At 36.4% G+C, this 26,587-nt stretch overlaps 2 protein-coding genes across 2 annotated transcripts in view; both read left to right on the top strand.

The window, feature by feature from the left end:
* IFIH1 (interferon induced with helicase C domain 1) overlaps positions 1 to 8,980 on the top strand; it is a 31,500-nt gene extending 22,520 nt beyond the window's left edge. The window contains exons 9-16 of the mRNA XM_009555524.2: positions 403 to 526; positions 616 to 849; positions 2,310 to 2,566; positions 3,548 to 3,697; positions 4,364 to 4,525; positions 4,858 to 5,048; positions 6,479 to 6,572; positions 6,668 to 8,980. Coding sequence (XP_009553819.2) covers positions 403 to 526; positions 616 to 849; positions 2,310 to 2,566; positions 3,548 to 3,697; positions 4,364 to 4,525; positions 4,858 to 5,048; positions 6,479 to 6,572; positions 6,668 to 6,850 — 1,395 coding nt within the window. The 3' untranslated portion in view covers positions 6,851 to 8,980. The remainder of the gene's footprint in view (positions 1 to 402; positions 527 to 615; positions 850 to 2,309; positions 2,567 to 3,547; positions 3,698 to 4,363; positions 4,526 to 4,857; positions 5,049 to 6,478; positions 6,573 to 6,667) is intronic.
* A 2,617-nt stretch (positions 8,981 to 11,597) lies between these two features.
* Positions 11,598 to 26,587, top strand: part of FAP (fibroblast activation protein alpha) — a 38,818-nt gene continuing 23,828 nt past the window's right edge. The window contains exons 1-9 of the mRNA XM_054070418.1: positions 11,598 to 11,822; positions 12,098 to 12,182; positions 19,786 to 19,881; positions 21,746 to 21,840; positions 21,989 to 22,063; positions 22,257 to 22,309; positions 23,386 to 23,458; positions 25,045 to 25,165; positions 25,715 to 25,869. Of these exons, the coding sequence (XP_053926393.1) occupies positions 11,817 to 11,822; positions 12,098 to 12,182; positions 19,786 to 19,881; positions 21,746 to 21,840; positions 21,989 to 22,063; positions 22,257 to 22,309; positions 23,386 to 23,458; positions 25,045 to 25,165; positions 25,715 to 25,869 (759 nt within the window). The 5' untranslated portion in view covers positions 11,598 to 11,816. The remainder of the gene's footprint in view (positions 11,823 to 12,097; positions 12,183 to 19,785; positions 19,882 to 21,745; positions 21,841 to 21,988; positions 22,064 to 22,256; positions 22,310 to 23,385; positions 23,459 to 25,044; positions 25,166 to 25,714; positions 25,870 to 26,587) is intronic.

Raw genomic sequence — 26,587 nt, 5'->3', positions numbered from 1 at the left:
TTTTTCTGTAAATTTATTGTGAACCACAGTGCTAATTTGAACATGTGTATTTATCTGCTGCTTTCTTCTATATAGAAAAGTAAAAAGTAAAGTCAACTAGAATTAAATATTCACTTAATGTGAATTATATTTTTGAGGTATCTGGTCAAAAGCCCTTTTGAACCATAGTTTAAATGTTATGTTGGAGTGACATTACGTTCACTAAAATTAAATGTTCTTTCACAGTGTAATTCTTGTAATATTCTGAACTATTTATTTCCATAACTCTAAATGCACTTTACAACCTTACTTGTTTTCTTAATTTAAGGTTTAGCATTTTAAAAAAAGTACTCAGTGTTGTACTACCCGATGTTTTTGTTACCAGAAGATACTTTCTTACATTGGTAATCTATTTATTTTTAGGATCCATTTAGAGAGAGAATTACAGAGATCATGGCAGACATTCAAAACTATTGTCAGCTCCATCCAAAATCTGAGTTTGGAACTCAACCATATGAACAGTGGGTGATTAGAGAAGAGAGAAGAGGTAACTACATAGTAAAAATATCCCAGCTTTGGATTCCTTTGGGTCATTCTGTATGTAGGTATGGGTTTGTAATTTTTCTTCACTTTTAGCTGCAAAAGAAGAAAAACGCAAGGAACGTGTCTGCGCAGAACACCTGAAGAAATATAATGATGCTCTCCAAATAAATGACACCATCCGAATGGTGGATGCATACAATCATCTAAATAACTTCTATAAGGAGGAGAAAAGTAAGAAGACAGTAAGGAGTGATGATGATGATGATGATAAACCAGCAGTATCAAAACAGGATGAAACAGATGAATTTCTAATAGGTTTATTTCATGGTAAGTTTGAAATATTTGTTATTTGGAATCCATAGGTTATGCACTAATATGATTCACATGGGCCCATTTATTATTACATCCTAGAGATTTCTGTGTTATTTTTTTGACAGTGTCTGGATGTCCCAGTTTGTACAGTATGGAGTATGTTAACATCATAGTGTGATTATGTCCCAGCGTATAGTAGAAGTTCTTCAGCTTTAGCCCAAGGGCACTTTCTTTTTGCTGATAGTAAGTGAAAACTATTCTTCAGTGGTGTGTCCCTGAGGACACTGACAGATACATAGGATGTGTATTCGAGTAGACACTCTTGAAGGGCGAAAAGATGAACTAAGGGATTACAAAAGTAATGAAATGATGAGTTCTTAACCAACTCTTTCTACGATAGCGTTTGTCTATATACTAAAACACAGGAGTGATGACCCTGAGTAAGTTTCAGGTAAAGAGTGATTAGTGAGATAACTAAACAGAGAGTTAATTGCAAAGACCAAAGTTAGGTGTGTTTTCTTCAGATCATTCATCTTGGAACTAGGATTTAGGTTTAACTAATGGGGAAAAATTTGGAGTTGATTGCATCTACCTACTTTTTGTATGTATTTGTATTTGTTTGATTACATTATAAAATATGAATAAGACTGTATTAGTGAAGACACTGCTTAAGTGGTGTAGTTGTTTGTGATACATTGACTATCATTGCATTGGACAAGGTCAGTGCAATCATCCGCAAGGGGTAATGACATCAGAGTGTAATAACTTAACACACAAAGACTCCACCTTAAAGTGTTGTTGTGTTTGCATGACAACTGACTTGTAAATATTAGAAGTTTTTTAAAAAATTGAAACATCTGAGGAATCCTCCTTGGTCATGGTCAATAGTGCCTCTCAGAGACAGTCATTCATTTAACATTTCACTGAGCATATTGAAGTGCCTGTAAAAGCGGCAATACTTTGAACAGTGCATCCATCCTGGTGCCTATTACATTGTATGTTTCTAGTGAGGATTTCTACGTTAATGAATGTCCCAAGGGCAATTTGTCTAAATTTATAAAAACATTGTCGACTCTGAGGGCTCCGCATGTTAATCTCCTTTTCCTTGAAAGATGTTTTCCATTGTTTTTACTGTTTTGCAAAAATAAGCTGTGATTTAGCTCTTTAATACAGTGCACTTGACTGTACCACTTCTGGTGTGTGAACGGAGGTTTTTTCTTTTGCTTATTCTTGCCATGAAGTATAGGCAACTTGTATGTTAAAGTTAATGGTGGTGTATTATTTATCAATTGTGAATGATTAGTGTGTTTTTAATGAATGTAAACTCAAGCGATATGCCGCAGCTCTTCACTGGATTTGAATGAGCCATTCTGGAAGAATTATACAGAAAGCTGCTCTTTGCTTTGGGTTGGTTTATTTTGAGCTCTTGTTTTACATGGTTACCTTTTCTAAATTTGCATTTGTTGTTTTTAAAGCAAAAAAGAAACAGCTGAAAGAGTTGACTAAAAAGCCAGAATATGAAAATGAGAAGCTAATACAGTTGCGAAACACTTTAATGGAAGAGTTCACGAAGACTGAGGAACCCAGAGGAATTATTTTCACAAAGACTCGGCTAAGTGCCTTTGCTCTGTTCCAGTGGATTAAGGATAACCCAAAATTTGAAGAAGTGGGAATTAAGGCCCATTATCTTATTGGTGCTGGACATAACAGTGAAGTTAAGCCCATGACTCAGGTACAGGACTGTGCACTGCAGCATTAAAGTCTTGTATGTGACTTGAGAAAACAACTTGTTTTAGTACAAGAACAGCAGACTGAAGTTTGAAGCCCAGAGTTCCGTTTCATACCTACCAGCAACTTACCTTCATAAGCTGCAGGATAGGTGAATAACCAAGTCAGAGTTATTTTATTTCTGTAAGAAACAAGCTTTGTTGGTTTTGAATTCTATGGCAATAGGAGTAACAGGCAGCCATTTCCTAGAGGAGCATATAGTCAAAAGGGATGCACATTGTAGTGAGGCAAAGGAAGAAAAAGTGAACAAAATAGGAAAAATGTGATAGCTAAATGAATTTATACTTATTAGGACAACAGTAATTCAGAACAATACCTCTATGTTTTGAGACTGAATAGAGCAAATAGGAAGTTTCTGTGTCTCTGCTTAAGTTTGAAATATCCAGATAATTCAGAATTCCATGTTTTGGATGCTTTATTTTTGAAGTGTATCATTGCTGTGCTTTTTGGTGCTCCCCAGATCACCAAAATTGTGTTTCCTATTTATTATGGGGAATTCTAAGTGCTTTGGAACTTGATGTGGAAGTGCTCAAGTGCATACTTTAAACTGAAATTACGGGAGTGGTAGAAATTCAGAATACCTGAATAACTACTTAAAATAATTTAAGATTATCGAAGAGCTATATTATCAAAACTCCTAGCACATATTGAATGGTCTGCAAAGTTCCAAGATTAGTTACCTTAAAAGATTGGCTTCTGTTCCCTCTTCCCTCAAAGCAGATGAACACCTATTATATTGAATAGGAACTCATTGGTTTGTGATCCTGAGAGATGCTTAATGCAGTTGTTGAAGCCGCTTGATGTTTAGCATTCCACTCTGAAATGATTGGAATGCAAAATGTTAAACTTCTTGATTAGAAGAAACTGATGACAGAAACTAATACTGAAGTTTAACTTACTGATTTATTTTTTTTTTAATTTACAGAATGCGCAAAGGGAAGTTATTGATAAATTCCGAGGTGGAAATGTAAATTTACTTATTGCGACTCCTGTAGCTGAGGAAGGCCTAGACATCAAAGAGTGTAACATCGTTATTTGCTATGGCCACGTCACCAATGAAATTGCTATGGTGCAGGTGTGGGTTTACTGCATACATAACTTATTTTTAAAAGTGCTTTTCTGTTTGTAGTATGCAAATGGTGAATCATATACCTGAGGTTTGGAGATATTTTCTTTTTTAGCATGCATTTCAAAACTGCTCTTGCAACAAGGTTCATTTCTAGTTGCCATCCTCAGTTTGCACACAACATAAAATTTCCTTCTGTGTGTAATGGCGTAACATCCATTTAAAGCTCTACACAAACAGCTCTTTTAATAGAAAAGGTATGAGAATACAATCAGCAGACTGGTTGACATAAAAGACATTTGTCCTGCCAGCAGCTAAAAAGAGATAATTGCATAACAGAAAACCAGTTTGTCCATGTTCTCATTTAATTAGTGAGCATAAATACAGATATGTTTAATATTTAAATGCATTCTTATGTTTTATAACAGAATAGAGTTTATGCCTTGCAAAATGTGCTAATCACGAACCTCCCGAGTACAATTTTCACAGGTATCTTTGATAATGCGAAACAGTATGTGTTATTCACTGATTCTTTGTCTGAGTTAAGTGGGAAAAAATGCTCTGTGGGGACACTAAGTAATAGTACCTCTCTCCCATTACAAAGCTAGGTAAACATGTTGTGGGGTGTGCTATGGACCATTGTGCCATTTATGTTGAATTCCTTGTAAATTGTAGGCTCGTGGTCGAGCTCGAGCTGATGAGAGCACCTATGCACTTGTGGCTTCAAGAAGCTCAGGAGCTGTTGAACGTGATGATGTTAATACTTTCCGTGAGAAAATGATGTATAAGGCCATTCAGCATGTCCAGAAGATGCCACAAGAAGAGTATTTACATAAGGTATTTACCGAATCTCTGCACTTTCCCTCTAAAGAAGACTGATTTATTTTGTAAGAAATACTTTATATTTGGAATCTACTTAGGGGAGGAAAACGTAAAATAATATTATATACCAAATATGTCAGATCCACCTGTGAATATTTGTTTTATAATCTATGTTTTCTGGGCCTGTGGAGAAGTCTGCTTCTCTCTTTGTGAGGAGGGGACACACAAGTAGGGGAAAAATTGACTACAAGTCGTGTTGTCAGTGAACTCAGTAAAATAACTGAAAAAGAAAATTATTACTATCATTCCACCAGTATGTTACACTGCTCTTACTGATCTATTTCTAGATTCAGAATTTCCAGTTGCAAAGTATAGTGGAAAAAAAAATGAAGGTAAAGAGAGATCAGCGCAAGACATACAAGAAAAATCCTTCACTAATAACATTCTTATGCAAAAATTGCCACAAGCCAGTATGTTCTGGAGAAGACATACAAGTTATTGAGAACATGCATCATATCACTGTGAAAAAAGATTTCCAGTAAGTGTTTATGAACTACTCTATTTCTTTCAGGCAGAAATAGATTTTCTTTTCAGCAGGTCTGTATTGGAGCCTGTAACCCTCTAGGACCTGTGAGAGAAAAAAAAAAAAAAAAAGATTATTCCAATATTGTTGAGTCCTAGGCTCAATGGAGTTTGCAGTTAATGAGTTTGAAGGAAATGTTGGTTCTTACCCCTGATTTAAAGGTGACTAGAGTTTGAAACTTTGCAGAAAGATACAGCTTCTGTGACAATATGAACTAGGTCACTTATAAAATATGGTATGTACAGTATAACTGTAACCAAAGATGAATACCAGTTACTCACGTACTCGCATCAGTAACAGACTAAGGATAAGAGTTTAACTATGACCTGTGACTCAACACATGGCCATGAGCTGTGCGTTGGCAATTGTACGTTTAGAGGATATTCATTCTGGTGTCACACCCTTTTTAGTTCTCCCAGTATTTTTCCTCCTTATCTCCATTGCCATCTAGAGATGCCATCTAGTTCGGTAAGCTTTTATGTTAAACTTTAACTTTTCAGTGCCATGATGGCAGGAATTGACTTTCTCTTCCCACTTATAATGGAAATTAGGAGAACAGGAAAAAGTTTTAATTCAACTTCAAGAGCATTTGCTTAATACAGTAAATTTGCAATGAGTATTGTACATTACAGATCAGCCATGCTTTGCCAATTATATAACAGACACCATCCTACCAAGTTACTGTCCTCTAAAGTTATGATTTCTTTGAGACATGTCACTGGTATAATTTGTAAAGATTTCTTGAAGAGATACGAGAAATTAATACCCGTATGCTGAAAAAATTAAAATTGAGCTGTAGCCCTAAATATTAACCTGCTTTTATTGTGGAATTGTCTTGTCAGCATAATGTTATCCGTTAATTCAAACTAGAAGGTAATAATTCTTATAGCCCTTCTGCACAGGTTAATCATAACCCTCAAAATCAAGTACTCCCTAAACTAAACGATGTAAGAATGTGCATGTTAACTGCAGCCCTGGATAGTCAGAACCAAATGATTCTATTAAAGGGTAAGGTTGGACTACTGGGAGTAAGAAGAAAACCTCTAACTTTCAGGTATCATTTCTTTGACAGCTCCATGGCACCTGGAGAAAAAAAAAACAAGCTAGATCTATCCCTTATTATAACAGATCCTGCTGGTCCTGCTTCAAGAGTTGTGAGGGAGGATACTGCTTCTGAAATGCTATGGAAGGAGGCATGGAGTACATTTGTATTTCACTGCATGAAGTATGACCTTGCATTTTCACCAACTCCTGAATATGCATAACAGTCAGAGTTGGCAACCTTTTAGGTTTCATATCCTACTTCAGCAATTGTAGTCACAGTGTTCAACTGTATGTAAACACTGACTAGTGTATCTAATGCACACTGTATGTCTGTTTTTCAGAAGTCTTTACCATACAAGAGAAAATAAGACACTGCAAGAGAACCATGCTGATTACCAGACAAATGGGGAAATTAACTGTAAAGATTGTGGACAAGTGAGTAACAACTTATTTTCATATTTTTATGTTGTTTATTTCTGTCTAATAATATTGTCTATTGTGTCTCAACCATAATTTCGTTATACTTGCAGGCTTGGGGGAATATGATGGTTCACCGAGGTCTTGACCTGCCTTGCCTAAAGATTAAAAATTTTGTGGTTGTGTTTGAAGGCAAGGAAACAACAAAGGACATTTTTAAGAAATGGGGAGAACTGTCTGTCAGGTTCCCTGATTTTAATTATGGAGCTCATTGTCCTTCAAGTGATGAAGATTAAGGACTTAAAATGAAAATAAAAGCCCTTTTCAGCTTTTCTCTGGCTGCTGATTAGAAGTTCCTGTATCCTGCAGAAAATGCTTCATCATAAACACTGAGAGCCCCTGAGCCTGAGGAGACTGTCTTGAAGAGTTAAAAAAACCAAGGAAGGAGAAGGATGAAGTCTGCACTCAGATTTGCAGTGGTATTCCAGGACAAAGAAGATGACCAAATACTTTGCAGTCATGTGTATCCGTGGAAGAAATTCCTGTCTCTACTCACTACAGTACATCATGGGGTGACAACACTGTCAAAAGTGTGTTAGGTCAAGCACAGAACATAGGACAGACATCTTGAGATGTGCCATGGTGATTACTTTTTTTCTTCCTGCTATAACCCTTTTGAAGATAAAGTGTCTCAAGAGAGGAGCCATGAAAAGAGAACAGATTAGCTGAGTATTATTTCTGAATTGCTGTTGCTTTGTCAGTGTTTTCATGACTGAGTTGTTCCCCTCTTATCTTTAGCTGTAAGCTCATACATTTTGACAGACTAAAATTAAGTTTCCATTAAAAGACATTTCAAAAAATCAAGTCCTTAAGCTAACTTGAAATTGATTATTTTAATGTCCAAAAAGTACAATGCAGGTGACTTTGAGTGTTAGTTTCATAGGATCATTAAACCGATTATATAACGTGGTATGTATTTTTTTCAATAAATTGCTATAATGATTAACCTTTTGCCAACTCATACTGTTTATTTTCTTTCATTGTAAGTATTTTGACTATAATACTACCATGGTTTCATCCTAGAAATGTAAAGGATAGTGATATTCTGACTGTAGAAACAGCATAATATGTCTCCATATTTATCTCATTGACAGATTTTTTTTCCCCCTCCCCCTATTTGCAAGTAAGATATTGAAGAGTGGAAAGAAGGTCTGTTTGTTGTTAGTAGTAACAACAGCTTTGCAAATTCAGGATAAAGTAGTAAGATTACTGCCTTGAACATATAAACACTTCAGTAGCCCCGGGTAAAATTTCTACTTTACAACATAGCTGAAAAATATATCCCAACAAAAAAGATGCCTATTATGGCTAGATCTGTAATTGCGCCACATTTTTTAAAGTAATATAAATACCATGCTCATTTTTTTTTTAAATCAGATTTTATTTCAGGTTTGCATCAGGACCACATCTGGGTTTGGGTTTGGGTTTTTTTTCATATTTCAGGTCTTGCTTCAGTGGGAGGGGAAAAAAAGGCTAATTTCTGACTGAGAAGAGCAGCACATTTCAGCTATCACTGAAATTATACCGGCTGTTTGGGGATCAGTTACTTTGTTTATAAACATATAACATTGTAAAATAAATATACACACAGGTGAGTTTTCACTACAGCAGTCTTGTAGGTGCCTAAACTACAGAAATCGTGGTTTATTTGTGGGTTGAAATGATTCCATGACAATGATTTATACCAATAAGCTCTTACCTTAGACCTTGTAAAAAAAAATAAGTCTTATTCAGAGTTAAGAGATTATATATGTAAAGGTGTTTTGAGACACATCAATTCCATGGGTATTTTTGATTGATACAACTAAAGCAGGAAACGCCACTTGGAGATAGGGAGGGTAAATGGTTTGTAGTATATGTGTTCTATATTTGTGTATATCTTTCTATAATGCTATTCATATTTTTATGTATTGTGCAGGGCACAACAAATGTGAAATCTTCACCAATTTCTTTATTCATCAGCAGATACTTAATTAGTTAAAAATAGTAAACCATTCCCCTCATCTGTTGTTCTTAGGAAGTCTAATTTATTCTCCTTGTTTTGTAATATCTTGCTTAATACTAAAGCTTTTGGCTGCTTTTATAATCTGCTGATTTAACATTAAATGCTGGACAAATTTTACATTTTTTTCACATTCATCTGAGAATCTATTTTAAAATGTTGGAGAATGATTGATAGATTCCATGTAATTTAAAATGTATTTTGTTCATGTACTCGGTATCTGATAAGGTGCTATGAAATATACTAAAAATTAGTTATTAGCATAGTCTCTCTTGGCAAATAATCATCATCCAGATCATCTGTGGATTTCTGTATTAATGAGTTATTACAGTTATGCAAATGTAATACACCGTACATAGCATTTCCAAGTGTTTCAAGTAATTTATTCAGTACTTTAGTTTTAAAACCTGGTAAAAAGATACTATTGCATAGATTGCTGCTGGTTCCTCAATCAAATAATCTTCCATGCTGAATAGATTTTCTGAAATCTGAGCTTTTGATGCTTCCCTTTATTGAAGCAATAAGAACACGTGCAGCTGGATTTCTTTGTTCTTTTATAGTTGAGTTCAACTGGACCATATCACAAGCATGCCTGGGCTTCTTGTAGTTCACCTGTGTGCTGCTGTTATGCTCCCAGTTCCTGGCGTGACTCAGCCATGTTGTCACCAAAGTTTAAAGACTGTTTGCACAATCTCACTTCAGCATAATGCGTAATGAACCTCAAATGAAACCTGCTGGAGTGTAGGATAAGGAATTTCCACTTCAAGTTATTGTCTCTGAATGGAGCTGTAAAACATGCCTATATTGTTCACCCAGGAAGTGTGAAGTTGTAAAAAACAAGCTAAATTGCCATATTTTATCAGCTACTTACTTCTGCATTTATTGCCTTTATGGACCTAAAGTCCTCCGGGGAGTGTGACAAATCCTGATCCTATTTTCCACTCACAGGTTTCATTTGTTCACAAATGTGGAAAGAAGAAAAACTATTAGTCACTGGGGATTTGTCTGGTTATGTCTATGGCTACTTAAGAACTGGCTTGGTTTTAGTTGCATTTTCATTATTCTGCCTACATTTTGTCTGATGTCACACGCAGCCAACTGTTGAATTTCCTCATCTGGGAAGTGTCAATACTTTAGTATCTTAGAGTAGATGCATAACTGGCTGGGTAGTTGCTGTACAAATTGTTTTCTATTCCATAATTTGTCCGTTTCTCCAACTGATTCACCCTCTTTCTAGCTTCCTTACACTTTGACTTCTGTCTTACATTCTGGAGTTCTGATGATGCAGAAGTTAGAAAGAGCTTTGGCTGCTGAAAGAATTGCTATTCGCTTCTTCACTGGTACTGGAACAAAACAGTCCAGAGAAAGGAGTTCAAGCATTAGGAACAATAGAGCTACAAAGCTTGTAAAGGTCATTCTCTGCCAGGTAAATTTTCGGTTGCTTCTAATGCTGCAACCTTTGTGTATCTCACTACAGCACATGTGAAATAATTAAACTTCCAAATCAGAAAAATACTTAGTTTGCAGCGTATAGTCATTTTCCCAAGTCTTTTAGATCATGTGAGTTTGAATCATTTCCTTTGAGGCATTCTCAAAATATGTGTTCATTTGAGGAAGCCGCATATTTGGAAATGAAAACTACCCTGATCAAAACCTACATTTGCAATTTTGTGATGTTCTGGTTGTCAGAAATAACCAGTGTCAGTGGGAAAAAGATAGATTTCTCTGAACTGGTATTGAAAATACATGTGACATTAACCACAGAATGCTAGGAAATAAGTAGCAGTTTGGAAATATGAATAAGAAACATGAGTTACGGGGGGGGGGGGGGGAGGGAATCTTTTGTCACAATCCTTCAATCCTTTTCTACTTTGGAAATTTTGAGTAGTCGTGGTTTTTATCTTGTTAGGAAACTACTGATTTTGAGCTCTGTTTTGCTCTTCCTATACAGTGTATCAGGAACAGGAGGATTGGAATTAGATGATCTTTAAGGTCCCTTCCAACCCAAACCATTCTATGATTCTATTAATTCTTTTTGGAGAGAATCCTTTTGAGTCCGGGACAGTGCTAATAAGCAGTTATGCACTGCAGGGTGCGTGGAGATGCGCGAAAGAGCTTCCAACCTCACCGAGCGATGCCCAAAGACATAGGAAGCAGGGAGGAGAGGGGGCGGCAGCACTGGGAAAGCACCGAGCAGCGATGAGGAGTCATCGCCGAGGGACTGCGGGCCCTGCTCCAAAGGCCTCTGCCTCCTTCCAGCCCGGATTCCGCCGCGGCCACCAGGGGGCAGCGTGCGGGCTCCCCCCGCGGCTCTCCCCCCTCCCCGCTCTGCTGTCTGCCCCGTCCCGGCCGCGGGCGGTGCCCGCCTCGTTGCTATGGGGCAAAGCCCGCCCTGTGCGCACGCGCCGCGCTTCCCTCCGCGAGGGTTTCTCGTTGCTGCCTGTGTAACTTGAGGCGGCCGCCCAGGGAGCTTTTGCAGTTGACCTCGTTGGAGTGAGCGAAATAAACTACGTGCAGCTGGTGGTTTAAATACTATTTCAGAGTTTGCACGGGGGCTGTGGGTGTTCGCTGCTCTCAGCTCTCCTACAGAGCCTATAGACGTTTATAATTTCCTGAGAAGAAAGAATAAAAAGTAATTCTCACATGTGGAAGACATTAAATTGTATCTGTTTCTGCTTCTTGTTTTGCATTCTCATGCCATAATTTAGTATTTCAGAAAGTAAACGTACATTAATTATATATAAACAATAAAGCTATTGGATTTTCTTTTACTTTTTCTGCAGACGGCAGAAATAAGGTCATGACGGGGTCCTGAGAATGTGCGGATTGCCAAAATATACAGTAGATGCTTTTCAGAGAAAAACAGTACATACCGAGTAACTGTCGAGTCATAAACCCTTTAAGTTACTGTAAGCAGATGTTGGTTACGGCTTACATCGATGGGAAGTGTATAATCACCACCCCTATAGCCACCCACTGTCCATTTCTGGTCCAAGAGCTTCCCCGAAAGCGTGGTTCTCATTTTATGGAAACCCTTTGCAATTTGGCACAGCTTTCGAAAGTATGTAGGAAAAAAAAGTCTGCCAGAGGTTTGGCCTCCAACTGTGAAAACAGACACTGCCTTTTCAAACTCCTCTCCCAGATCCACTGACCAACACCCAGAAGAGAGAATTTACATTCTTTTCGAATACGGCAGGAAAATGAAGGTCTGTATGCTGCAGAATTCAGCTTTTGGTGACATTTACATCTGTTATTTTAAACTGTCAGTTATTGCACAAGGCCAGGCTCTGGTGTGAAAGTATTTGTTTCAAAGAAAAAGGAAAGGGAAGTCTTTTCAAACATACTGCAGGGACAATTTTGCTTGTTGCTGGGATGGATTATGGCAGTTAGAGAGAGTGGGAGGATTTAATTATTTAGAAGCCATAGAAGTGTGCCTCAGGCAATATTAGAAATGTAATTGTTGTTTGTTTCTGTCCTGCAGATCCGGCTAAAAATCATATTTGGCGTGGTTATATGCCTTTTGTTTTCCTTGTTACTTATGTGTATTATACTGCTTCCATCAAGAGGTAAGATGTTTGTAATCTAATGTAGCGTAAACCACAGTATCTTTAGCTACTATAACTTCTAGAGTTAACTAAAGTTTGTCCAATCATCTTTAGGATTGTCCTGTCAGAATTATTATGGCTTTATGACTTTACAGAAATGTACTGACAGCTGAAATATCCTGAAGGTAGGATTGAAATGCCAGCAGATGTTGAAACAAGGAACTCCTTGAAGTGAAAAGCACCTGAATTAAATTTATTGTGCATGATATGTAATGTTCTTAGACAGGACTGCAAAAATAGTTCTCAGATCTCCTCGTGTTATGTTATTTTTTGTGTTAGGGGTTAGAAGGCTCACAAACTGTTAGTAATTTCCATTAGCTTGGTGAACTTGTATTTCATTGTATATAGTTGTGTAATAATTACAGAAGTTCTCTGTACAATTACAAGTTAAAGACTTTCTTGTACGTAGAGTATGATGAATTGTTTGTGAACATAGTTAGCATTGTATAAAATAGGGATGCATACTTCACTCTAGAATTGTTGTGCCAGCTGTAGGTAAACAAACACAGTGTGGTCTGCTGAGTCTTCTGCTGAAGTCTGAAGTGAGTGTGGTTTGAAATTTAGAGCCTGAGTGGCAGTGACTTGATGGTTGTTTTTTTCTAGGAGAGATGTAGCAAGGACAATATAAGTGTTTACATGGCCCTTTCACTATAGCAGATTAGTTTAAAGCCTTTGGAATAATTAATTAAAAGAGTAACAAAAAGCCTATATTACAGTAACAGTATCTATTTAAGGGGCTTTTTTTGCTATTTTTATTCTTTATTCATGTCTTGGCAGGGTCACTGAGATGAAGAAATCAGTTTTGCATGTACAAGTTAATGTTATAAAATCAGCTATCATCTGCTTAAGTCTTGTGAAAATTAAGTCCTGTAGTTAATATGCAGGTTTTGTGAAAGGTGAAATCTCTCTTCTACTTTATATTTCTGTAGAATATGGTTATCATATGTTGTTTCAATGAGGGAATGGCTTCTGGATCAGTTAAGGTTGATTCTGTTATGCAGCATCTGAATAGGATGTTACCATTATATGGGAAGAGACACCACCTCAGAGTGATAAGTTTGACTTTTGCTGCCTATGATGGGGTGCCAGATTTTTTGGCTAGCTTAAGCATGGTCAAATCTAAGCTTTCATTACTAGTAAAAGCTAACTGTATGCTATCAAGTCAGACTTGTTCCTATCAAGTCTGCAAGTTAAGACAGGGCAGAATATTTTTAAGAGATTTACAGAAAAAAAAGAGCAGTGATTGGCTGGGCAACCTGAAGAAGCTACTAAAGATCATGGAAAGTTCTGTAAGAGGCAGTGAATGTATTTTTCCCTTCTGAAGTTATCACGTGACCGCTCACTGGTATTCTGAGCCTCCTCAGTACCTGAGAAGAACTCTGTTGATCTCTGTAGTTTCTTGGAATAGCAACTTGGTAAGCAGCCTATCAGAAGTCACATTTAGATTCAGTAGGATGATGAAGAAATTATCTTACTGTACAAAATGCTTTTGAAGGAGCATTTTAGACAATTGTGGAATATACAATTGAACACATTATGTTGAACATGTCTAATTATGGCTTCTTTCCCTTAGGGGGAACTGCAAGGGCTGCAGTTATCTATCCAATGCCTAAACCTTTTTGAGTTCTTAGGAGTCTATTGATCAGTTGTAAAAGGAGGAAATATAAATATATCTTGCAGTTACAAATTTTGCAAGTTGAAAACAGACAGGAAATAGCCACAGAGATGGAATTTCATTTTGTTTGTGCATTCCACCTTTACTACTGTTTTACTGGACGGATGTGGCAATCTAGAAAGATAATTAATTGCATATGAGAAATGTATCAACACAGACCAACTAAATTTCTTTTTAAGAAATCAGCAAAGAGAAATGTCTGTGCAATTCTGAGAGAACTGGAAGAAATATTCAGTTCTGGTTTTGTCTGCTAAGTGTCTAGTAATTTCATGATGTTCAGACTTCTCAAAATGTGATAGCTGGTTTTGATTTACACATGGAAGAGTATAAAAATGTGAAAAATTCTCAAAAGTTATACAGGAAAATAATTTTCCATTTGAAGAGGATAGTAAGGGGGAAATAGTTTTGTTTATTACACACTTTCTGTGGGGCTAAAAAGAGCAAAGCAGGCAATCTCAATATAGTGAATGACATCTATGCTTAAGAAATTAGTGACAGTTTTTTGGCATTTCTTTGAGTTAGGAATGCACTGTGTGATTTACCTTTACTATGATAACCAAACTCTAAACAGCTCAGGAAGATTCTTTCCACTGGTACACTTGTGTGGCTAGTCCTGTTCTTCTGCAGAATAGTCAAGAAAAAAATACCTGTCTGTAGTTGAAAAGCAATACCAGAACCACAGGCAGAGTTACAATTATAGAATCATAGAATCATAGTATAGTTTGAGTTGGAAGGGACCTTGAAGATCATACAGTTCCAACGCCCCTGCCGTGGGCGGGGACATCCCACTAGATCAGGCTGCCCAAGGCCCCATCCAACCTGGCCTTGGAGCACCTCCAGGGATGGGGCAGCCACAACTTCCCTGGGCAACCTGTGCCAGTGTCTCACCACTCTCATGCTGAGGAAATTCTTCCTAATGTCTAGTCTAAATCTGCCCTCTCCGGTTTATACCCATTCCCCGTGGTCCTATCCCCACAAGCCTTTATGAATAGTTCCTCCCCAGCTTTCCTGTAGCCCCTTCTGGTACTGGAAGGTCGCTATAAGATCTCCTCTGAGCCTTCTCCAGGCTGAACAGCCCCAACTCTCTCAGCCTGTCCTCCTGCGGAAGGTGCTCCAGCCCTCTGATCATCTTTGTAGCCCTACTCTGAACCCATTCCAACAGCTCCATATCCTTCTTATGTATGCATTGCTTAGGCTCCAATTAATCCTTTCTTCTGCTGTTTTTAATGAATATCCAGAATCCTGCCTGTCAGTATTTCTGTTCCCACTGTACACTTGATCCAGGCCTGAGACTTAAGACCCTTGTTTTCTGATGTTGCAGATTAGATCATAAGGCATACTTCTCAGTCAGGAAGTGGTGAGCAGCCAATTACTTAGGAAATGGTGGTGTTCCTTGCAACACCTCAGCCAAATCCATTTTCTGATTCAATAAATGCCTCCCTGTGTTCCTATGCAAAGACAAACAGGGTGGCTTCCATAATTGTAGAGTGGAAGGAAAAACTTCCAGTCTGGAATTCAGTTGCTGGCACTGTGGAATTCAGTTGCTGGCACTGTGGAATTCAGTTGCTGGCACTGAATTTAGCTGGAGATGGTACTTTTAGTTAATGCTTTCTAGTTTGAATGGGTGTCTGGATATTTGACTTAAAACAGAAATAATAGAGTTAAAGAGAAATTCTTATCTTGTCCATCTATCAAAACTGGCAAGTGACAATTTGAGATTATAAACTCTCATCTGTTGCTGATGTTTCTTGTAAGTGAAATGAATTACTGTGACAGCATGCTTCCACCAAAATCTGGTTGTTCAGTCTTAGCTGTGAGTTCAGGCTCAGATCTGAGTAATAGTGTAAGCCTAACTATGGTGATCTGTATGCTGGTTTCAAAGAGCTATCATAAGTTTATTAAGGCAGAGGAATAAAACCCAGTCTTAAAATGGATTAGACTAATGCATACTCTTCTGTTTGGTACTACAGAATGCATAAAAATTGGTAGGAATTAATACTAAAAACTTTATAGGTATGTTTTCTAAAACTAATAGGCTTCATTAGTTCATATTTCCAGAACAGCATTCCATCTGATACACTTGTGCATTTAAGGTCTTTGACAGTACTCCTAGGGCTGTGGGGTTGGGTAGCCTTTTCTTTTCAAATCTGATTTAGTGCTTTCAAGAAAGTCTTTTGACACTTACGTTGTTAAATCATCATGAAGTGCTTATCCAAAACATGCTGTATTAATTTTCTGTATTTCTTTACACGGTGGTGGCAGAATAAAAACTCGGATTTAAGGCTAATTTAAAGAGGTTACCATGATAATCTTACCTCTCCAAGTCTATGCTTAGGAGTAACATATGATGGCTATGAACTAAGGTAAATTTTTAAACTAGCTTTTCTTTATATTTTCTGAAGACTTAATTTTCAGTAACTGAAAGGAATTATAATGATTCTTTCTCAGTGTATTGTTAGAGTGAGGGTCCTTTCCTTTCTTGGATGCTTATGCAGTAGATGTTAGTCAGTGGTTAACTCAACCATTCTCATTCTAGCATGCTGTAGCTTTCTATACACAGCTTCAGTTCCTACCAATAAAAAGAGCTGGATCATACTGCTGAGCATGCCTTATTCAGGCTTCATTTTTCTTCTCATTCCAAATGGTGTTTTTGAGGTAACCTTCACTAAGAAAGCAAGTGGCACACCTCACAAAAAATAACTGTGATACAGGTAAGGAAAAGCAGATTCAGCTAATGTGAAGCTGAGCGTGACCAGAACTTCTGAAGCAGGATGAGGAGCGTTGGAATTAATTTCTGATGCTGAACTGGTCTCTGGTCTCCTGAAGTAGAAGGCTGCGCATGTTGAAGGGGCTCATGCTTAGCTATTCAGCATCGGCCTACAGTGTTGGAGAATGGACATGCTAGTCCAGAAGCAGTATATAACACCATCTGCAAGCTGGCTGTACCAAGATGTTAACCCGTTTTCTTTTGGCAAATTATCTATTTGCTGTGTAGCAGTGGATGCTAAATAAAATGCATAGAAAAATTCATAGATACTAAATACATGTAAATACATATAAAATACATATATTGAGCTATATTTATTTTTAAGAAAACTAATTAAAAAAAGAAACAAATACAGAAACCAGAATATTTTCTGATTATTGTGTACACTTGGTTTAATTTGGCAGGAGTAGAGACAATTTATATAGATGCACATTAGGCCACGTTGTGGAATAAGCCAGCGGTGCTTTGAAATTTAAAGCAAGGGTTGCATTGGTCTATGCACATCTAGTATTTGAAAAGGAACAATCCTCATACTACAAACAGAATTTCATAGTGATGGATTGGTGTGTATAAAGTTTATCTGAGATTAATCAGGCTTTTATCACCGCAATTATACATGTAAGTCGAATACAGTCAATGCATGATTAAGTAATTATGATCATGTAATATATAAAGCAAGTTACACTGTGAAGCAAAATAACCAATTCAGTGCATAGAAAAATAGAGAAATACACCCTGAAAGTGAATGTAAATGCACCACAAAGGGTTAAAACTGACACAGTGGGGTGGTGAAGGAAAAAAACAAAGCTGAGATTTGGTAAGCTTTCATTTCTGTGGTTGGCTCTGCTATTTGCTTCTTTTTTGACCCTGAGCATCTTTTTTCATCTTTGTTATTTCAACAAGAAATGAAACACAACAGAAGAAATTACCGAGCCTACCAACAGCCATCCAAATCAATGTCTCTACAGTGCCGCAGACATGTTAAGTACTTTTCTTGTTAGGGTCTGTTCCATAAGCAGAGATTTCAAATGCTGTTATTGAACCAGTCTTTAGTTACAGAAGAAAGATTCGGCAACAATTATAGGAAACTATTAAAGATGCTGCTTTTAATTAAAGCATTTAAATGTATCTTTTGTTGCTTAGAAACAAGCATTCAAAATTATAAGTAATCAAATAAGAAATGTTGTGTTCAGATTTTTTGCAGTCCAATGGTACAAATTCAGATAGGAGTGGACATGTTTTGAAAATCATTAGCAGTCATAATAAATTATCACAGAATATTAAGTACGTAAGGGTGAGATGGCTAACAGAGTGAAGGTTTAAATTAGAGCTGTGAAAATTAGATGAGAAATGAGAGATTTGTGATATTGTTTGTCTTTTTAATTAAAAAAATCCTCTTAAGAGAAGGAACAAGGAAATTTTACCAGATTAAGGTATCAATCAGAACTGCAAATTTAAGCCTCCTATACACACAACCATGGAAACAGATCTAAATGGTGGATTTATTTTGCGAATAGGTATATTTGCTTAGAGAATTTAAACTGAAACCTCATTAAAAGTAATCATCACTCAGTATAAACAGAAGTGGATTCTTCTTTGGAATTATATTCTATGTGTTTTTTAAAGAGTTTTCCATCTTCCGTGCTTATCATTAACGTATCAAGGAACTCTAATATGCAGTCATGGTACTAGCAGGAGGAATTAACTTCTCATTGAACTTTTGGGGATATTTTCTCGACATATTGCTAGCTCAGAGTTTATACTGATAGGTTTTTGCCTGTGGATTGGCATTCAGTTTTATTTCTCATGACAGCTTTCTTCTGCATTAGTGCAGACAAGGCTAGTGTCAACAGTCAACCTGACATGTGTATTCTACGGTAAGTAATAGTCACTTAGCAGAAGAAAACATGTATTGTCATTACGAAGTGCCATAGAAAAGAATATAAAGAAACATTTCCCAGAAAGTCAGCGTGGTCTTAACAGAAAGGGCAGCTGTAATGAGGAAGTGATGGAGCATGATATGAAACCTGAGAGCAGTGAGTCATCTTGATTATCTGGCTGTCATCTAAGAGCTCTGAAGGAGGAAAAGGGGGAAGTGGCAGAGGCCTGCTAGGCTGCACAGTGACATCCCCACTACCTCTAAAGACCGTGGCAAAAGTCCTCTTGATTTTAAAGGAGAAAAGCATAGAATCCTAGAATGCCTAGACATAAAAGCTGCTGTTATTAGGGTACTGAACTTCAAAAGCTGGCCTTTATCAGAAATATTCCTGTGTCTGCTGAGGATTAAATATTTGAGTACCCCTTCTCTTGTGGACTGCATGTTTTTTGTCTTTTTATTGCATTTTTATAAAGGAATTTTTCATTTCTATGCACTTAGCAAGCCAAAATTTTCACATCACCCTCTTCTCATCCAGTTGATTATCCTTAAATTTTGTTTCTAAAATCTGCCCTAGCTTAAAGTGTTCAGCTTTGGAAGAAACATAGTCAGACAAGAGACACAAAACCAGCCACAATTTTGTGCATTATTTTTATCTTATCTGTCTTATCTGCTTAGAATCAAATATCGGAACACCTGTCTTCTTTCCAGAATCATTGCTAATTTTCTTTTGCAGCATTAAATAAAAAGCGGAAGTTTGGGTTCACTCATTCATTACTTTTCAGCATCATTTTTACCTGCATACCTTCATCTATTTTTTTCACGTGCCTAATAAGAAATCTATGTGGATGGTGATTATTTTGCAAGCCTCGTATCCATGTAACACTAGTTGATGAGACGTTTATGAAATTTGGCAGTAGGGATTTGTATGCACATCCTAGTGTTTGACTCTGCTGCATATGTGCAGGTCTTTATTAAGGTGTTTTTTTTCTACATACCATACAGGTTTATCAACACTATGCTTTAGAAAAAAATTTCATTTGTATATCGTGTGGAAAATGCTTTTCTTGGACTCGTAGGTTCTACACGTAAACAGGTCTGAGTGAATAAATGACTAGGTGAAATAAATTAGTTTGTCTAGTTTCCTAATTTTGTATTCCTGAAGGTGGGTCCTTCAGAGGTTAAAGGACCTTAACAGAACACTTCACAGCATTGCATTAACAGATACTTTCTGTCTTTTTCTTAGTTGCCAACACAGATGATGGTCCCAGAGCTCTTACATTGGAGGATTATTTGAATGGAAACTTCCAATATAAAACATTTTTTCCATATTGGGTGTCAGGTCAGTATAACATTTTCTCAAACATACATAAGCCTTTCTAATATGTACTTCCAGACTGCTTTACACAAACCCATAAATGTATTTTTGTTCCGGCTTTACTGTGAATGAATGTTAACTATGAAATTAAACAATCTGCTAGTCAAAACTTGGGGCTGACATTTACTCTTCTGTCAGTCATTCTAGAAATTTTAGGTATTTGATGTTTCAACAGACATGTTTGAATCAAGCATAAACTATAATTTTACAGAAGCCTTCAGTGTTTTATTTCTTTTGCTGTCATATTCATTGCAGCAAGTAAAATATGTCAATGTGTCAGTCATTTCCTAAGCAATCTCCCTTTTTTTTGTCACAGAACTTTTTCACTGACCATTTTTAATGATTGAAATAGCCTGTCTTGTAGGCCCTGTTGTTCTTTTTTTTCAGTAATACCTAGCTCTGCAATGAGCTCAGCTGGTTTTATCTCTTTTATAGAAATGCTGACACTGCTGAAATCTATGAGTTCTAATGCGTTGCCTAGAAAATAAGGTTGAGTTTCTAAACAAGTTCCTTAAGGCAGAAGATACAAACATGAAGTTAATTGCTCCTGATATATGTTTCTGTGTGTGGCTGAAATGTTAGGGTTGTTATCATTGAATTGCAGCAGTACCGAAAGGCTTAAGATAGATTCCATTCTAGTACATGCGCTACTACGACTCCTATCCTATTGCTGTGCCTCAAGCAATTATTATTCTTTGGCTAGAGATAAGATCCATCTTACTGTTCACATGGAATCTGGGCAAGTTAGCTTTAGCCCAGAATTTTAGAACTGAGATGAAGGCTTCCAGGACATGGCTAGCAGTAGTTTAAGTTTTACAATCAACAATCTGAAATATGCTGACATCACTTTAAATTTAAAAATTAGGTCATCGTTTGTTAGAATTCTGTCTGAAGTACGTAGGCAGCATATCGCCTAAACCTAATACTCTCCTTCCTTCTTTATGTCCTTCTCAATTAGACCTATCTTTCCTCTTAACAATAACAAAGCTCATGCAAAAGTCATGCTATAGATATTATAGGTAGTCATATCTACTTCTGATGCAATGAGTTAAAACTGAATATCGCTTCTTTAAGGGGGCCTGAGATCACCACAAATGCCATTAAAAGTATCACAAAAATGTGCTCAAAAGATCCACTGGTGATCTAATTTCCTAAAAATGGACACCTTATACAATGTTTCAGGCTGCTCTTTAGTTGTTAAATTCTCTGTCTCTTTAGCTACACTATGTCTTTCCTTCTATCAGTTTCTAGCATTGAATATAATGTTGCGAAACTAAATTTCTGGTCTTCATTCTCTAAAAAACTATGGCTCAGGTCTTGAGCACAGGTAGGCTTAAATTCCATTCTTATTGAAGACCACTCACCCTTGCTTTGTAGGACCTGTATGAGAAGGGCTGTATCATTTCTGTAATGTCAGTTCCATGGTACTGCTGTTACATGCAGAATCAGAACAAACCAAAATGTTCTGCTGACATCTCAAATGTTTTCTTTTAAAACATTTATATTGTGATACTGACCTTCTAGTAGGTCTGTCCCTGGTATTCTTGACCAGACATTATTTAGGATAAAATCTGGCATTTAATTATAAGGTAAACTAACTGATTCTCTGTGCAGTATATAATCTTGAGAACATAGTCAAGAACCCTGAGGACAGTTTGTTGATAACTGTGTACCTAGGCATCATTAGAAGAAAAACATTTTTCATGTAGATGCCAGCAGATATTTGCTCAAAATCTATGCACTGACAGGAGTGTGAATACTTTGATAAATGGACCTGTTCTATAGTATCTTTGTGCAAGGTAACAGCCTTTTTATCTTGTTTATAAAGATAATGAATATCTTCATCAGTCTGCAGAAGGTGATATTATTCTTCACAATGTTGAAATGAACTACGCAACTACCATCATGACAAATAGCACAATGGTATGTACCTTTTCAATTAATAAAAAAGGCAGCAAAATGCAGTTATATTTTAAGTATCAGTTTAAGAGTGAGTGGATTTAAACCTGACCCATTGCATCCTTATTCAAAGGGCTTTTACTATAATCAAATCTACTACTTAATCTTTCAGAATCAAGTTAATGCTTCAAATTATGTGTTGTCATCAGACAAATACTTCATAGCTCTGGAAAGCAATTATTCAAAGGTAATTATTTTAATATACTGCTTAATGAAATGTTTGGTTTCATTTAGTGTTTGGTTGATTGTGGTTGCCATGGATAAATGTTTCTTGGTAGTTTCTTGAGAAAGAGCAGGCTGCAAAAAGGTAGCACATTGTTTTTAATTAGGTTAACTCTTTTCCAAGTTAGTAATATTATTTTCTTGCTTAATATTTGCAGCTGTGGAGATACTCTTACACAGCATCATACCATATTTATGATCTCATATATGGGTAAGGCCTGATACTTCTTAGAGAGCTGTGATGAATACTCTGTAGAGATGTGCTTGCAAGCATTTCCACTGAAAAACTCTATAGTAATATAACTAACATCCTGCTTTGCTTTTGCCTGAGTATGTAAGGTTCTTTGTTTTCTTGAAAAAAAAATGGTGTCTAAGAAAATCAGTCTTTTCATCTACTCATCCAGGTGTCTCAACTGGTTTATATTTCATGCCCTAAAACTTCTACTGCACAAGATTCTCAGTTTTTGTTCTTCTTTGCATAAATTTCTCTTACTGCATCTTGGCTACTTGAGTCCACTTCAGTCTCAACTAGATGTCTCCATGCCCTTCGGTTGTTTAATGCATCTTTTTTATGGTTGATCTAATCTTTAGCTTAACTAAAACACTCATATGTCCGTTAGTGCTCCAGTGATCTTGTAGCAGTTCATCTTGGGTTCCTCAAAATTTCCCCAAGGTCTTCCCCAAAACACTCCTCTTTTTACCCAAGTTCGAAGGAGGGCATCTGCCTCCCCAATCACCTTTCCATGCCATAAGTAGCAATATGACCAAGTGCTTCTCAGTTCTGAGCAACAAGGTGTGCAATGAGCTGCTCCATTCTTGTGAAACTGTTGGTTCAAGGTGACAGGAGAAGATTGCTGCAAGCTAATGTGAATAGAGAGAGACTGCATGTAGGTTGTGATCCCTAACAAATGTTGTAGCTGCTGCTGTTATGCTTGACTCCGCATGCTATATCCCGAGTTTACCTTACCCAATAACTGGCTGAGACTATAATACAGACTGCAAATAGAGCAAATGACTGTAGATGCTTGTGCCGCATTTAAAAAGAGATAAGGCTGGCTTCTTAGGCTGTTGATTATGTTTTCAAGAGGTTGAGTTGCAAGCCTTTACCAGCACTGGTGTACACCATCACATTACTGCATGTCTCACTGCCTGCCTTAAATTTGCATTGCTCATGAAACAAAAAGCTGTTAGGAAATACAGCTCTTCATGAATTTATATGAATGTACAGTATAATGATCCATTTGCACTGTGCGCAAAAAGCCATCTCAACTTCTCTCCTTTTTTTAGTGGTTTTGTAACAGAAAATCAGCTTCCACATAAAATTCAGTATATATCCTGGTCACCCGTTGGACACAAATTGGTCAGTAAACATAACAAAGCACTAGAACAATTTTGCTTTTTTTGCCTAGAAGATATTTATTTGCCTTTGGTTATTATTTTGTTGGGTCATATTTTTGACAGGCCTCTCTATAGTAACCTTGGTTGTGAGCAAGAATGACAAAGAAAAGTTTTAATTTGTTAAAGTTTAACTTGTCTGTGTCTCAACAGAAGAATACATGTTCTCAGCTACATTATGTTTCAGTTCGCCAGCCAGTCTCTTACCAAGAATTGACTAACATAATTGTATATAGGATTAAATGTAGTTTGAGGCCTGAAAACCAATGTATTTTCCTTTGGCACTGTATAACACATGGGTTTACTGTGGAGATTTAGAGATGCAGTATTTAAAATATTTTCTAAAATTTTTACTCTAGGAAATGGCTGCCAGATTCTTATTGCAAAAAAAAAATGTTATTCTAGTTTTTTTATTTAATAGCTACATGATAGCCAAGTATGTATTTCTCAGTAATTATAACAGACATATTGCACATAGTAACAGGTTTGTAACTTTTTTTATTCTTCATTCCAAAGCATCAGCCCAATTGTAGTCAGTGATCTTTTAACTACTTATCCAATGTTGACAAAATATTTATGCAAGAAAGAATTTTTAATGATACTAATTTCAGAAAATACCCAGGGAATAGGCTAAGTATGAATGGACAAGATTTTAGGAAAATTTTTCCGTATCCTAGGATTATTAATTCTCTCAAGTAGATTAAGTATTGTTATTTTCTTTATCATGAATTCTGAACACAATGAGGCTAATTTCTTAGTAATAATAGTATATGATAGTTTTATACAATAGTCCTTGTACTGAATCTGGAAGTTTTAGGAGTTGCTTTGTTTTCCATTTAAAGTACAAAGTAGTTAAAATGTTACACTGATATTGCTAACAAATCCTTACAGTTTCAAAAGGCCTGCTTTTCTAAGAAACCAGTGTTTCTGGTGCTGGTTTCTTAAGCACATGGCCCTTCTTCTGATTGAAATTTAGCAATACCCAAGGCTTGTAAGCATTTATTGCAAGAACTGTCTCTTGGTAACTAATTCGCTAGAAAGGAACAAGCCAGCCCGTATAGAGTAAAACCTGGTTTTGTCTCGTCTCACATGACCTAGGCCTTTTGATAGGTTTAGAAAAGTTCAGTCATTTTCATTTTAGATGTTGTATTTGGTTTTGTCTTCTATTTTTGGTGGAACCAGAATGAATTGAGGGTCTCTTAAGAAGCATAGCAGTCTGAATGAGTTTCAAAGATATTTTTTTTTTCATTATTTTCCACACCAAAGCTAACCACAGAATCCTCTGATGATTATTAAGACCCAGAGTTGTTAAGGATTCATTCTGACAAAGCTGAACATAGAATTTGGCCCATAACATATAATTTATTTACAGAGATAGCTACTCTTGTAGAATTTGTGAGGGCTTTTAGTTCTCATATGTACGTTTTGTATTCATTGTCTTCTTGTTGGTGTAATGTAAGAGTGCTGACTGCAGAAGTTCTTACTCTGACTCCTGTAATTGGTGCCTGTACTTAGTGTATGTATTCATAAAAAATATCTTCTTGTCTTTAGGTATATGTATATCAGAATAATATATATTTAAAACAAAGTCCAAGGGAGGCATCAATTAAACTAACTAGCGATGGAAAACAGAATGAAATATTTAATGGGATTCCTGATTGGGTCTATGAAGGTAAGTAAGCCTTGAAGGGCAATAATTAACATGTTAAATGCTTTGCCAAGATTATCTCTTTTCCACAATTCATTCTAAACTATCTGTCATGATAGATTATTTTTAGAGCCCTAAGGATTACCTAATTTCCATATTTGCATACAGTGACTGCATTTTGTGTTCATACTGTGTAACCCAAATCCTGAAACTATATCAGAACTCTACAAACTAGGCTTCCTTCTGCTGCACAGACAGTACAGTGGTTGTGAATTAAGCTGTAATGGAGGTTTTAAGTTTGGTGAAAATTTGGCACTTTAGTGCATCAAAAAGTATTAAAAGTAAACGCATGCACACATTAAAACCTAAGTGAATTAAATGAGATCTGTGTCTCTATTTTGAGAGTCCTTAAGGCCTTTCATTATTGAGATGTATTACAACATGCTTAGTGTTATTTCTTTAGTACAACTATTTTTACATTTCTCAGTTGCTAAGAGTAGAATGCTAAAATAGAGTACAAGATAGATATAATACAATTAGAAACTATTATGAATGATCTTTTTTTTTCCTCAGAGGAAATGCTAGCAACAAAATATGCACTGTGGTGGTCTCCAAGTGGAAGATATTTAGCATATGTACAATTTAATGATTCTGACATACCAGTTATTGAATACTCATATTTTGGTGAGGACCAGTATCCTAGAAAAATAACTATCCCCTATCCAAAGGTATGTTTTCTTGTTCTTTTGACTTACTTCTGTAGAGGAATAAGTTATGATAATGTTAAAACTGACTGCTTAAAAACCGTATTACTGTGGTTAAATCCATTGGGGCCTAAAAATGAAAGAAAACAAACACAGTCCAGGTTTTGAAAAGCTAAAGGTACATTGAAAACTGTAGATATTTAATAATATCAGTGAAATAAATGGAATTACTCATGCAAGTAAAAAGCATGTACAAAGCTTGCATGATCAAGCCTCGCTTTTTTCATTTCAGGTTACTTATTGTAATGTGTTAACTATCTAATTGTTATTTTTCCTTACAATAAATTAATTATGAGACATTTTTTTATTTTGAAAAACAAAGACTATGACAGCTTCAGTTTATTTGCACACTTCATAGTGCTTTTTGATCTCAAGGAGCTTTGGATTTTAACTGCTTTCAAGTGCCAGATCTAAGGCAAGAAGGTTTTGGACTGGCATTTCTTCAGCATGCATTAGAGAGCTCTCCTGACTCCTGTCATGTTCATATGATTGCAAGTGATCACGTTAATATATCTTAAGAAGTTACTCAGCTGGGTTACAGTTCTAAAGTAAAGTATGATGGTTTTGACCACACATGGAGGAGAATTAAAAAACTAGTAATGCATGCAATGGATAAGCAAGCACAAAACCAGTTTAACCAAAACCATTTTATTTCGCAACGGGCATGTCAAAGAGCACTTGC

The sequence above is a fragment of the Cuculus canorus genome, chromosome 6 (genome assembly GCF_017976375.1).
Source record: "Cuculus canorus isolate bCucCan1 chromosome 6, bCucCan1.pri, whole genome shotgun sequence".
NCBI lineage: Eukaryota > Metazoa > Chordata > Aves > Cuculiformes > Cuculidae > Cuculus > Cuculus canorus.
The sequence above is the reverse complement of the archived record's forward strand: the minus strand, read 5'-3'. Positions and strand labels throughout refer to the sequence as shown.